The following is a 14,939-nucleotide window of genomic DNA, read 5'->3' as shown; positions in this document are numbered from 1 at the left end:
AACCTGATGGAGTCTGCAAAAGACCTGAGACTGGGACGGAGATTTGTCTTCCAACAAGACAATGATCCAAAACATAAAGCAAAATCTACAATGGAATGGTTCAAAAATAAACATATCCAGGTGTTAGAATGGCCAAGTCAAAGTCCAGACCTGAATCCAATCGAGAATCTGTGGAAAGAACTGAAAACTGCTGTTCACAAATGCTCTCCATCCAACCTCACTGAGCTCGAGCTGTTTTGCAAGGAGGAATGGGAAAAAATTTCAGTCTCTCGATGTGCAAAACTGATAGAGACATACCCCAAGCGACTTACAGCTGTACTCGCAGCAAAAGGTGGCGCTACAAAGTATTAACTTAAGGGGGCTGAATCATTTTGCACGCCCAATTTTTCAGTTTTTGATTTGTTAAAAAAGTTTGAAATATCCAATAAATGTCGTTCCACTTCATGATTGTGTCCCACTTGTTGATTCTTCAAAAAAAAATACAGTTTTATATCTTTATGTTTGAAGCCTGAAATGTGGCAAAAGGTCGCAAAGTTCAAGGGGGCCGAATACTTTCGCAAGGCACTGTATATATATATATATATATATATATATATATATGTATATGTTTGTGTGTGTGTGTATGTATGTATGTATGTATGTATGTATGTATGTATGTATGTATGTATGTATGTATGTGTGTGTATATATATATATATATATTTATGTATGTGTTTGTGTGTGTATGTATGTATGTCTGTATGTATATATAAAACATAGACAATAAACACTGATAAACAAGAGATATATATATATATACACTGCTCAAAAAAAATTAAGTTAGACAAAACAATGTAACTCCAAGTCAATCACACTTCTGTGAAATTAAACTGTCCATTTAGGAAGCAACACTTTGCATTGACATTTTTTAAGCTGCTGCTACTCAGTGTTTATTATCTATGTTTTTGTTTTTATACATACATACACACACAAACACATATATATACACATATATAAATATATATATATATATATATATATATATATATATATATATATACATACACACACACATACATATACACATACATATATATATATATATATATATATATATACATACATACATACACACACATACATATACACATATATATACACATATATACACAAGTATTTCATTCATTCAGATCTAGGATGTGTTATTTTAGGGTTCCCTTTACTTTTTTGAGAGGTATATATACTCAGTATATACTCAACTGAGTATATATATATATATATATATATATAAAATCAGTTGAATTCGGAAATTTACATACACTTAGGTTGGAGTCATTAAAACTCGTTTTTCAACCACTCTACAAATTTCTTGGGAATTATAATTAACACAAAAATTGTTTACAGACAGATTATTTCACTTATAATTCACTGTATCAAAATGCCAGCGGGTCAAAAGTTTACATACACTAAGTTGACTGTGCCTTTAAACAGCTTGGAAAATTCCAGAAAATGATGTCATGGCTTAGAAGCTTCTGACAGGCTAATTGACATCATTTGATTCAATTGGAGGTGTACCTGTGGATGTATTTCAAGGCCTACCTTCAAACTCAGTGCCTCTTTGCTTGACATCATGGGAAAATCAAAAGAAATCAGCCAAGACCTAAAAAAAAAAAAATTGTAGACCTCCACAAGTCTGGTTCATCCTTGGAAGCAATTTCCAAATGCCTGACGGTACCACATTCATCTGTACAAACAATAGTATGCAAGTATAAACATCATGGGACCATGCAGCCGTCATACCACTCAGGAAGGAGACGTGTTCTGTCTCCTAGAAATGAACGTACTTTGGTGCGAAAAGTGCAAATCAATCCCAGAACAAAAGCAAAGGACCTTGTGAAGATGCTGGAGGAAACAGGTACAAAAGTATCTATATTCACAGTAAAATGAGTCCTATATCGACATAACCTGAAAGGCCGCTCAGCAAGGAAGAAAACACTGCTCCAAAAGCGCCATAGAAAAGCCAGAATATGGTTTGCAACTGCACTTGGGGAGAAAGATCATACTTTTTGGAGAAAAGTCCTCTGGTCTGATGAAACAAAAATAGAACTGTTTGGCCATAATGACCATTGTTATGTTTGGAGGTAAAAGGGGGAGGCTTGCAAGCCCAAGAACACCATCCCAACCGTGAATCACGGGGGTGGCAGCATCATGTTGTGGATGCTTTGCTGCAGGAGGGACTGGTGCCCTTCAAGAAATATATTTAATCATGAGGGAGGAAAATTATGTGGATATATTGAAGCACCAGCTCAAGACATCAGTCAGGAAGTTGAAGCTTAGTCGCAAATGTGTTTTCCAAAATGGACAATGACCCCAAGCTTCCAAAGTTGTGGCAAACCGGCTTAAGGACAACAAAGTCAAGGTATAGAGTGGCCATCACAAAGCCCTGACCTCAATCATATAATTTGTGGGCAGAACTAAAAAAACCTGACTCAGTTACACCAGCTCTGTCAGGAGGAATGGGCCAAAATGCACCCAACTTATTGTGGGAAGCTTGTGGAAGGCTACCTGAAATATTTGACCCAAGTTAATTAAAGAATTTAAAGGCAATGCTACCAAATACTAATTGAGTGTATGTAAACTTCTGACCCACTGGGAATGTGATGAAAGAAATTAAAGCTGAAATAAATCATTCTCTCTACCATTATTCTCTATTTCACATTCTTAAAATTATTTGGTGATCCTAACTGACCTAAGACAGGGAGTTTTTACCAGGATTAAATGTCAGGAAATGTATTTGACTAAGGTGTATGTAATCTTCCGACTTCAACTGCATTTATATTTATTTATATATATATATATATATATATATATATATACACACACACACACACACACACACACACACACAGTGCCTTCTGAAAGAATTCAGACCCCTTGGCTTTTTCTACATTTTGTTATGTTACACCCTTATTCTAAAATGGATTAAATATTTTCTCCCCCTCATCAATCCACACACAATACCCCATAATGACAAAGCAAAATGTAAAAAATATATATATATATTTATACTAAAAAGAAAACAGAAATATCACATTTACATAAATACTCAGACCCTTTACTCAGTACTTTGTTGAACCATCTTTGAAACTGATTACGGCCTTGAGTCTTCTTGGCTATGACGCTACAAGATTGGCACGCTTTGGGGAGTTTCTCCCATTTGTCTCTGCAGATCCTCTCAAGCTCTTTCAGGTTGGATGGGATGCGTCGCTGCACACTATTTTCAGGTTTTTCGGCCCAGATGGCATCCCAGCCGGGTCCTCAGAGCATGCGCAGACCAGCAGGCTGGAGTGTTTATGGACATATTAAATCTTTCCCTATCCCAGTCTGCTGTCCACACATGCTTCAAGATGGCCACCATTGTTCCTGTACCCAAGAAAGCAAAAGTAACTGAACTAAATGACTATCGCCCTGTAGCACTCACTTCGCTCATCATGAAGTGCTTCGAGAGACTAGTCAAGGATCACATCACCTTCACCATACCTGATACCCTAGACCCACTTCAATTTTCTTACCGCCCCAATAGATCCACAGACGATGCCATCGCCATTGGACTGCACACTGCCCTATCCCATCTGGACAAGAGGAATACCTATGTAAGAATACTGTTTATTGACTATAGCTCAGCATTCAACCCCAAAGTACCCTCCAAGCTCATCATTAAGCTTGAGGCCCTGGGTATGGACCACGCCCTGCGCAACCGGGTCCTGAACTTCCTGATGGGTGGTGAAGGTAGGAATCAACACCTCCACTTCGCTGATTCTTAACACTGGGGCCCAAAAGGGTGCCCCCTCCTGTACTCCCTGTTCACCCATGACTGCATGGACATGCACACCTCCAACTCAATCATCAAGTTTGCAGACGACTAACAGTAGTAGGCTTAATTACCAACAATGATGAGACAACCTACAGGGAGAAGGTGAAGGCTCTGGGAGTGTGGTGCCAGGAAAATACCCTCTCACTCAACATCAACAAAACAAAGTAGATGATCGTGGGCTTCAGGAAAGAACTTTGAAAGTTTCATCAAGCACTATGATTAAACTGGCCCTCATGAGGACCACCACATGAATGGAAGACCCAGAGTTACCTCAACTGCAGAGGATAATCGACCAAGCATTATCACTATTGGAGACATATTTTAAGTTTTACAAGGGTATTTTATACAGCTGAAACTGGTTTTAAATGCAAAGAAAACACATTTATGATTTTTAATAGGTTCAAAAAGTTGGTTGAAAATACACTTACACTTACGAGTTTAGATGGTTCTCGAATTAATCAGGTCTCTGTGTATAAATACTTAGGGATATGGTTGGATGATGAACTGTCTTTTAAAATGCATATTGACCAATTTTGTAAACGGCTAAAAATCAAGCTAGGCTTCATCTATAGAAACAGGACATGTTTGTCCTCTACAAATAGAAGACAAATTGTGCAAGCTACTTTTATGTCTGTTATAGATTATGGGAATATTATATACATGCATGCTACGGCATCAACACCTAAATCGCTGGATGCTACTTATCATTGCGCACTTATGTGCACCAGCTACAGAACTCACCACTGAGTTTTATATCAAAATGTGGGTTGGACTTCACTGTCTGTGAGACAAGAACAACATGCTCTCGTGTTTGTCTATACAGCACTTCTGAATAAGCTACCTTCTTATTTATCATCACTCATCAATATTATAATTATAATTCCTAAAACCAGGTCTCAAGCATGGATTACACTTGAGGCCCATGTGATTTCCACAGAGTTGGGTATGGCTGCCTTTTCCTGTTACGGAGTGGCTTCGCTCCTTGCTTATGGAATAGCCTGCAGACTAAACTTAAACCTGAGACTCTTGTCCCCCTGTCGCCCATTTTAAATATTTATTGGAGGATTTTTATTTTTGTATTGCTTGTAACTGTTTCGGGTAATGCAAGTTCTTGTGCTGTTAGGGGAATAACCTGTGTGTAAATGTAATATGTTGCTGTATGTTTTTGTGTTATCTGTGATCATTTTGTTTGTCTTGTGCAGTTTCTTAATCACTGTACCTAAACTGTATGTGTAAACATGAATACGCAGGACCCAGCTGTAAAAGAGACCTTGGTCTCAGTCTGTGTTCCTTGTTGGAATAATAATAAGTTCATTAGAGATACCAGACTCAGAAATTGTAGCCCAAATAAACGCTTCAAGTAACAGACACATCTCAACATCAACTGTTCAGAGGAGACTATGTGAATCAGGCCTTAATGCACAAATTGCTGCACTAGCACTACTAAAGGACACCAATAAGAAGAAGATACTTGTTTTGGCCAAGAAACATGAGCAATGGTCTGGAGTCCAAATTGGAGAATTTTAGTTCCAACCGCCGTGTCTTTGTGACACGCGGTGTCTTTGAACGGATGACCTCCACTTGTATTTCCTACCGTAAAGCACAGAGGTGGTGTTATGGTGTGGGGGTGCTTTGCTGGTTGCAATGTTTGTGATTTATTTAGAATTCAAGGCACACTTAACCAGCATGGCTACAACAGCATTCTGCAGCGATACGCCATCCCATCTGGTTTGGGCTTAGTGGGACTATCATTTGTTTTTCAACAGGACAATGACCCAACACACCTCCAGGCTGTGTAAGGGCTATTTGACCAAGAAGGAGAGTGGTGGAGTGCTGCATCAGATGACTTGGCCTCCACAATCACCCGATCTCAACCAAATTGAGAAGGTTTGGGATGAGTTGGACCGCAGAGTGAAGGAAAAGCAGGCAGTTATCAAGAAAAAGGGTGGCTATTTGAATCTCAAATATATTTCGATTTGTTTAACACTTATTTGTTGCTGAATGGTTCCATATGTGTTATTTCATAGTTTTGTGTTCGCTATGCAATGTGGAGAATGAATGAATGGGGACATGTATCATGAGATTTTGAGTGAAAACCTCCTTCCATCAGCAACGGCATTGAAGATGAAACGTGGCTGGGTCTTTCAGCATGACAATGATCCCAAACACACCGCCCGGGCAACGAAGGAGTGGCTTCGTAAGAAGCATTTCATGGTCCTGGAGTGGCCTAGCCAGTCTCCAGATCTGAACCCCATAGAAAATCTTTGGAGGGAGTTGAAAGTCCGTGTTGCCCAGCAACAGCCCCAAAACATCACTGCTCTAGAGGAGATCTGCATGGAGGAATGGGTCAAAATACCAGTGTGTGAAAACCTTGTGAAGACTTACAGAAAACGTTTGACCTCTGTCATTGCCAACAAAGGGTACATAACAAAGTATTGAGATAAACTTTTGTTATTGACCAAATACTTATTTTCCACCATCATTTGCAAATAAATTCATTAAAAATCCTACAATGTGATTTTCTGGAATTTTTTCCCACATTTTGTCTGTCATAGTTGAAGTGTACCTATAATGAAAATTACAGGTCTCTCTCATCTTTCACAATTGGTAGCTGACTAAATACTTTTTTTGCCCCACTCTATATGTCTCTCTTTCTGCATGGGCTGGGGGAGAGAGTCTCCTCCAGAATTTTACAACCTGAGATAACAGAACCTGGGTGTAGGAGTGAGAGAGGGGGAAGCCACGATCTGTACCCAGAAAGGGCCACGTCATGACAGTGCTTATGGTCATTGTCCTATTGGATGGTGAGGATCTCTCTGTACTATTCTCCGTTCATCTTTTGCTCTATCCTGAGTAGTCTCCCAGTCCCTGCCGTTGTAAAACATAAACACAGCATGCTTCACCATAGGGATTGTGCCAGGTTTCCTCCAGACGTGACATTTGGCATTCAGGCCAAATAGTTCAATCTTGGTTTCATCAGACCAGAATATCTTGTTTCTCATGGTCTGAGAGTCTTTAGGTGCATTTTGGCAAACTCCAAGTGGATGTCATTAGAGAGTTGGGCCAGTAACCAAAAGGTTGCTGGATCCAATCCCCGAGCTGACAATGTAAAAATCTGTCGTTCTGCCCCTGAGCACTGTTCCCCAGGCGCCGAAGACGTGGATGTCGATCAAGGCAGCCCCCCGCACCTCTCTGATTCAGAGGGGTTAGGTTAAATGCGGAAGACACATTTCAGTTGTACAACTGACTAGGTATCCCTCTTTCCCCTATGTGCCTTTTACTGCGGAGTAGCTTCTGTCTGGCCACTCTACCATGAACGCCTGATTGTTGGAGTGCTGCAGAGACGTTTGTCATTCTGGAAGGTTCTCCCATCTCCACAAAGGAACTCTGGAGCTCTGTCAGAGTGACCATCGCGTTCTTGGTCACGTCCCTGACCAAGTCCCTTCTCCCCCGATTGCTCAGTTTGGCCAGGCAGCCAGCTCTAGGAAGAGTCTTGGTGTTTCCAAATATCTTCCATTTAAGAATAATGGAGGCCACTGTGTTCTTGGAGACCTTGATGCATACATGTTTTGGTACCCTTCCCCAGATCCGTGCCTCGACATAATACTGTCTCGGAGCTCTACGGACAATTCCTTTGACCTCATAGCTTGGGTTTTGCTCTGATATGCATTGTCAACTGTGGGACCTTATATAGACTAGTGTGTGCCTTTCCAAATCATGTCCAATCAATTGAATTTACCACGGGTGGACTCAACAATGATCAATGGAAACAGGATGCACCTGAGCTCAATTTCCAGTCTCATAGCAAAAGGTCTGAATACTGTTTTTGATTTTTAATACATTTGCAAACATTTAAAAAAAACTGTTTTACTTTTTTTTATAATAGGGTATTGTGTGTCGATTGATGAGGAAAAAAAGGAATTTAATCCATTTTATACGGCTGTAACGTAACAAAATGTGGAAAAAGTCAGTGTCTGAATACTTTCCGAAGCCACTGTATACATAACAAAATGTAGCTAATATTTTCTTACTTAAAAAAAACTCTGCTTAAGGGATTGTAAGTAAGTATTTCACTGTAAAGTCTACTCCTGTTGTATTTGGCACATGTGACAAATACAATTTGATGTGACTGTTCTGCAAGAACCAGTGAAAAACCCACACAATCATAGAAACCCACACTAACTTCATCAAAGAGAAATGAAACATCACACAGACATAGAAACCCACACTAACTTCATCAAAGAGAAATGAAACATCACACAGACATAGAAACCCACACTAACTTCATCAAAGAGAAATGAAACATCACACAGACATAGAAACCCACACTAACTTCATCAAAGAGAAATGAAACATCACACAGACATAGAAACCCACACTAACTTCATCAAAGAGAAATGAAACATCACACAGACATAGAAACCCACACTAACTTCATCAAAGAGAAATGAAACATCACACAGACATAGAAACCCACACTAACTTCATCAAAGAGAAATTAAACATCACACAGACATAGGAACCCACACTAACTTCATCAAAGAGAAATTAAACATCACACAGACATAGAAACCCACACTAACTTCATCAAAGAGAAATGAAACATCACACAGACATAGGAACCCACACTAACTTCATCAAAGAGAAATGAAACATCACACAGACATAGAAACCCACACTAACTTCATCAAAGAGAAATGAAACATCACACAATCATAGAAACCCACACTAACTTCATCAAAGAGAAATGAAACATCACACAGACATAGAAACCCACACTAACTTCATCAAAGAGAAATGAAACATCACACAGACATAGAAACCCACACTAACTTCATCAAAGAGAAATTAAACATCACACAGACATAGAAACCCACACTAACTTCATCAAAGAGAAATGAAACATCACACAGACATAGAAACCCACACTAACTTCATCAAAGAGAAATGAAACATCACACAGACATAGAAACCCACACTAACTTCATCAAAGAGAAATGAAACATCACACAGACCGAGCAAATAGTAGAAGACTATTAGAAGGGACTGATTCTAAGAAGTGTAGTGTCAGGTGTCAGGCACAGCCAGTGTTACAGGAAGACAATATAGGAGAATGTTTGGTACACTTTCTGATGGAGTTCTGTGTGGCCTTCTTGAGAGATGGTGGTTGATATGAGGTTGTAGGAGCATTTTGGGGAGGTTATGACAATACTCACAGTTGAGCTCGGTCCATGTATTGGAAGGGCTGTTGGCGGTGCGTATGGAGACGCTGCGAAGGCGGTCGTACATGAGCTCCCGGTATCGTATCCGGAAACCCAGGAGGATACCATTAATCTTCTCCTCAGACGGATGCTGTGATGACAAAACATAACGTGAGACTACCATTAGGTCATGTTCAACATAGTCTCTTTCACGGACAGTCATATTTACAAAGACGAGCAAGCTAACTAGATATTTGATTAAAAATAATAATATATTTAATTTATAACTCGCTTTACGATCATCCCATTTATGGCAAGCCCTCCCCGGCAAAGCATGGCCAGTGTACAACAGGACTAAGATAAAGGAGGATTCAAAAATCCCCAGAAAACCGGAGCTCATCCATGGCTGACTCACACAGACAGAAATCCCCAGACAACCGGATCTCATCCATGGCTGACTCACACAGACAGAAATTCCCCTGTTGTAAAACATTAGATAACAGGCCCAGAACAAATGGAAAAGAGAGGAGTGAGAGAGAGAACAGGGGAAAGAGAGAAGAGTTTGGATGTCTCGCTGTAAAACTCCTACAGGCAGTAACCTGTGAACTCTCCATCTCCCCGTTATGACCTGCTAATTCAGGTGTTAGTGTTAGAGAGAGGAGGTGTGTGTTCCACTCAGTCTAAGTACACCCTATTCACCGTGCTACCCTCTCATTACCACCCACTGACTGACAGATGACTGGGTTTTACTGCGGATACGAAGACAGACATCAGGACCAATCACCACGTCTCTTCTTACCTGCCAGCGAATCAGCACGGATGTAGTTGTGTGTGGTGTGACAGAGAGGATTGTGGGGGCTTCATCAGGGGCTGCAACAGAAGGAGAGAAAAGAACAAAGGTTGAAAGTGAGGACAATTAGTTGAGACTACCACCAGGTGCAAATAACTAACGCAGTGGTATTCACAGCATACACAACTAAAGAGAACATATCACCCACTGGTAAACAAGTCAAATATGGGCATGACATTGATTTGAAGGAAGAACATTTCTTGAATTAAAGTTAGTTCTGCTCGGTTGACATTGTTTGGTTTTAAGTGCCCCCCCCCGTCACACAGCAACCACAGATGGTGAAGATGACATCACCTATTCTGCTGCTGCCAATAATGTCCTCACCACAGCATTACATTAACTCATCCTGACATTCTGATCAGGGAAAGATTCTAACCCAACACTGATGTAAAACATACTTTATAGAACCCCTGCCTACAAATGTGTCAATGTGACATATCCAAGGACAATGAAGACCAAATCATGTGTGGATAATATGATGTCCACAAGGATCTTTATTTTCAATGCAGTAATATACCACAACGTAAAAATTGTTCAAGTCTCTTACCGTCCTGTAGTGTGGTGATAACTTCACTCTCCTCGCTGTATTCACTGTCTCCTATGTCGTTGGTGGCTTTCACTCTAAACTGGTATGAGATGAAGGGCTTCAGCCTAGCAACAGAGATGTAACACATGACAACATCATTCTCAGTTGTTACAAGATTTTTTTCAACCTTTCAAGTTCCATTTAGGGCTAAGTGCAGCTTTTCCAAGCAAATATCTCAAATATCTCAGCTCAAGGGTCTATACTGTTATAGGAAACCATCCACTAGGTACCCCTGTTAGTGCACTGGGTGGGGTGCTAGGTAGTGTGCTAGGTAGGGTCTATACTGTACCTGCCAACTATGTAGAAGCTAGACTCGTGGTTGACCGAGGCAGAGTGGACGGTCCAGTTGCTGTTGGGCAGTTCTCTCAGCTGCACGGTGTAGTAGCGGACCGGAGAGAGGCCATCGCTGCCTGGTTCCCATGACAACAACACGCTGCGGGCCTGAACATTCTCTTGGGGCACCATGGGACGACCCGTGGGCTGAGGGCGAGCTGGGGGGGGGGGGGGGACAGAGGAAGAGGGGAAGAGAGAGGGGAAAACAGAGGGGGTTAAAGAGGCTAACAAGGTTAACAACAACAGTTCTACGATAACAGAAAGAAAGTTTGAACTGTGTCCTGTCAGTTCTTATCAGGTTAAACAAATGACCACACACAATATCATTAGCCTACAGTACTCACTAACTTCAAGTGCTTGTCTAAAAACACTAAACAAATAGCTTATTACTGCAGATGTAACCGGGCAGAATATGACTCATTAGAAACCAATGTGCTGAATGTGTAAACCACTATCAGATGAGATGAGTGTTTCTTCTAAACTCGATGGAATTCTCTGTTGTTTACGCTAACTGCCTGACTTAGCCCAGCCACTCTAACATTTTGTGTCAACCCTGAGAAAATAAACCTGCCTGCTCTCTAACACATGTAGACCGTATTCTGTGGTATGCTCTATAAGTCCAATAACTCATATGCTAATGTAACATAAAACTTGATCTAAGTACACAAAATACACAATTATTTCTGGAATGTCCTATAAACTACAATAACTCATACTATAACTTTTCCATATGTTTCCATAGTAACCTCACTTTTTGGTATATTCAATAAGTACAATAACTCATACACTAATGTGATATAACACGTCATCTGACATATCTGTCAAATCACATTTACCTCTCTTCTCGGTGGTGACCACCAGTGCCTCTGCAGCCTCCCCCCAGCCCTTGCGTGTCTGGGCTGTGATGCGGAACACGTACACTGACTCTTGTTTCAGGCCAGTCACCATGTACTGGCGAGCACTCGGGTTTAAGACGTCCACTGTGGCCGTGTTGCTATTGGTCGAGTTCAGACGATACGTGATCTGATAGGCTGAGAAGAGAAAACAGAAAGCACAACATGAAAGCATAGAGTCAGAGTCAGACACTATTAACTTGATGATTAAACTTAATGTCTGTCAACATTTCCTTCAGAAGATATGATGATTATCCTTAATGTCTGTCAACATTTCCTTCAGAAGATATGAGGATTAACCTTAATGTCTGTCAACATTTCCTTCTGAAGATATGGACACCCACCTTTTAAAGTGGAACTGACAGTGTTTTAACTGCTTTGCAGACAAACAGACAATCATATCAGTCAAAAATATCAAATACTCAGTTTATGCTTCAAAAACATCTTCATTTGACTCAACATTCCATGATGTACAGTAAGGCATTGTTGGCAGAATAGATGGATGCAGTTCAATGCATGATTAATATAATTCCCCAATGCATTTCTTGGAAGTCCCAAAGAACATTGCTGTCGGGTTGTCAATCACAGCTGGCCTAGTACATTGTTTGCTGCCTCCACCCATTCTGGATGCACTCTTTCAGTTTCAATATATTTTGAACAAGAACAGACAACCGGGAAGATGATTGGGAAGGCTGGGAATGTCAATACAATCAAACTAGTAAGGGCAATGATCACAAGTCAGTCATAACGTGGCTAATAGGCTAGCGCACTTGTCAAACAAAGCCCGCGGGCTGAATAGGACACACAAGTGTGTATAAATTAGTAAACAGTTGAGTCATTAACTTTATAAAATTACAGCCTGATGCGCACGCATAGGTGAATTCAACTTCAACTGCGCTACTTTAGTGTGTCCCATTTACAATGCGTAGCGGAGGGTTAAGTGTATAGACACATGCCAGTCCTAGCTGGGCTACTAAAATGTTGCAGTCTGGCTACGGTTTATAAAACTTGACCATAAATAACCAAAAAACTAAACCTGCAACAAAACACCATACATGTAGGCTTATTCCAGCAACATTTGGTGGGTGGGGTTATATCCTTCCTGTTTGGCCCTGTCCGGGGGGGTGTCCTCGGATAGGCCACAGTGTCTCCTGACCCCTCCTGTCTCAGCCTCCAGGGGTCGCTAGGGTCAGTTTGTTATATCTGGAGTACTTCTCCTGTCCTATCCGGTGTCCTGTGTGAATTTAAGTGTGCTCTCTCTAATTCTCTCTTTCTCTCTTTCTTTCTCTCTCTCGGAGGACCTGAACCCTAGGACCATGCCTCAGGACTACCTGACATGACTCCTTGCTGTCCCCAGTCCACCTGGCCGTGCTGCTTCTCCAGTTTCAACTGTTCTGCCTTATTATTATTGGACCATGCTGGTCATTTATGAACATTTGAACATCTTGGCCATGTTCTGTTATAATCTCCACCCGGCACAGCCAGAAGAGGACTGGCCACCCCACATAGCCTGGTTCCTCTCTAGGTTTCTTCCTAGATTTTGGCCTTTCTAGGGAGTTTTTCCTAGCCACCGTGCTTCTACACCTGCATTGCTTGCTGTTTGGGGTTTTAAGCTGGGTTTCTGCACAGCACTTTGAGATATCAGCTGATGTACGAAGGGCTATATAAATACATTTCATTTGATTTGATTTGAGCAGGAGCCTCGGCTGGCTACTCAACAGACGTTGCAATACATTTTGAGTGCACCATACAGCAATGCTGCATTCAACCGCACTGGTGATCCATGCAGTGCAAAAACATGAAAAACATGTTTGACATTTAAATGTTATAACAATCTATAGCTACGTTTTGTTATTTGGAGTTAGGGTCACAGCATATTATGCACATCTGCAAGCTAGCATAGCAGTAAAGTCTGGACAAATATTATTTCTCTCTTTTGTTGTAATATGTTAAAATGCTATATTCGGCATGCTACTGCCCAACACGTTCGTGGGGCCACAGGCGTGGTGGACATTATAAAGGACCACATTTTTTCAAATAAAACAACGGGCAGTTTGAGTCGTGGCTGCAATTTCTGTCTTTTCAATATGGCCAATGCGCTGATTGCAACAATTCTGGCAGTTCTACTTTAAGCCCTTTGAACCTGCCTGAAACATAATGGTGAACACAAGTATCTGGTTGGTTCTACGATGCTAGGTCAAAAGTTGGTTATAACTAAATCATCATAGTCAAGGTGATGTTGTTTTTGTTTGCTGTATGAGAGGGTCATTCTTGTGGAGTCTGGACAGGTTAAAGGTGAAAGGTCTGATCAGGTTCAAAGGTCAAACCACATACCCAGGATGATACCATTAGGCTGGGACGGGGACTGCCAGATGAGACGCACCGAGGTGGTCCGGACCTCAGGGAACAGGGTGCCCACTGGAGGGCCGGGCACTGGAGACGAGAGAGTGGCAGAGGGGTTAGACTATTTAACACCTCTTTCTTCACTTCAGATGCATTGGTTTACTGAATGGTAGTGGGCATTGGTATACTATAATATCAAATTCTGAATAAGCTATTTGAAAGCTTGAAAATATCCTGTATCCACCACTACTCGATGTCTAAGGGCCCTACAGGTAGTATACATTAAGAAAGGCATATATTAAGTTGCCCAGTGCATACCGTCGTCCAGAGTTCTCTCCAGTATGAGTGGTGAGCTGGGCATGCCGTCTCCGATGCGGGTGAAGGCCAGGACCTGGATCTCATAGAGGACGTATTTCCCCAGACCAGTCAGCTGGACACTGTGGCTGGCGTTCCCATCCACTGTCCACAACTGGAGGGACGAGTCAGAGTCCTTCTCCCTATACAACACCTGAAAGAGAAGAGAATAGAAGAAAACAGAGGATAGGTGAGAAGAGTGGAGAAGAGAGGGACGAAGAGAAGAGCAAAAGGAAGATGTTGAATTAGAGAGTGGGAGAGTGAGTAATGGAACTATTTTTGTGTACAGTATTGTATCCCTCTTGGAGGTGAGGGTGATGACTAAGCACCTCACACACCTTGTATCCCAAGATCAGCCCATTCCGGTCTGGTTCTGGTACTTCAAACCAGCGCACCAGGATACTGCTGGAGGTTGTGGCGAAGGCTGACACGTTGGTGGGGCCACAGGAGGGGACTGGAGGGAATAACAAATTAAAAAATCACTTTTAAGACCGAAATCCAGGTATTTTACGCTGATGATACTGTC

At 41.3% G+C, this 14,939-nt stretch overlaps 1 protein-coding gene across 1 annotated transcript in view; it reads right to left on the bottom strand.

Moving 5' to 3' along the window:
• LOC110503029 (protein sidekick-2) overlaps positions 1–14,939 on the bottom strand; it is a 396,532-nt gene that overhangs the window by 37,432 nt on the left and 344,161 nt on the right. Inside the window, exons 26-33 of the mRNA XM_036960765.1 lie at positions 14,752–14,867; positions 14,378–14,567; positions 14,051–14,149; positions 11,660–11,854; positions 10,780–10,981; positions 10,452–10,555; positions 9,854–9,924; positions 9,070–9,205 (exon numbers count right to left, since the gene is read on the bottom strand). Coding sequence (XP_036816660.1) covers positions 9,070–9,205; positions 9,854–9,924; positions 10,452–10,555; positions 10,780–10,981; positions 11,660–11,854; positions 14,051–14,149; positions 14,378–14,567; positions 14,752–14,867 — 1,113 coding nt within the window. The remainder of the gene's footprint in view (positions 1–9,069; positions 9,206–9,853; positions 9,925–10,451; positions 10,556–10,779; positions 10,982–11,659; positions 11,855–14,050; positions 14,150–14,377; positions 14,568–14,751; positions 14,868–14,939) is intronic.

This window comes from Oncorhynchus mykiss, chromosome 23 (genome assembly GCF_013265735.2).
Source record: "Oncorhynchus mykiss isolate Arlee chromosome 23, USDA_OmykA_1.1, whole genome shotgun sequence".
Taxonomy (NCBI): Eukaryota; Metazoa; Chordata; class Actinopteri; order Salmoniformes; family Salmonidae; genus Oncorhynchus; species Oncorhynchus mykiss.
Note: the sequence above shows the minus strand (reverse complement) of the source record. Positions and strands in the feature narration are given on the sequence as shown.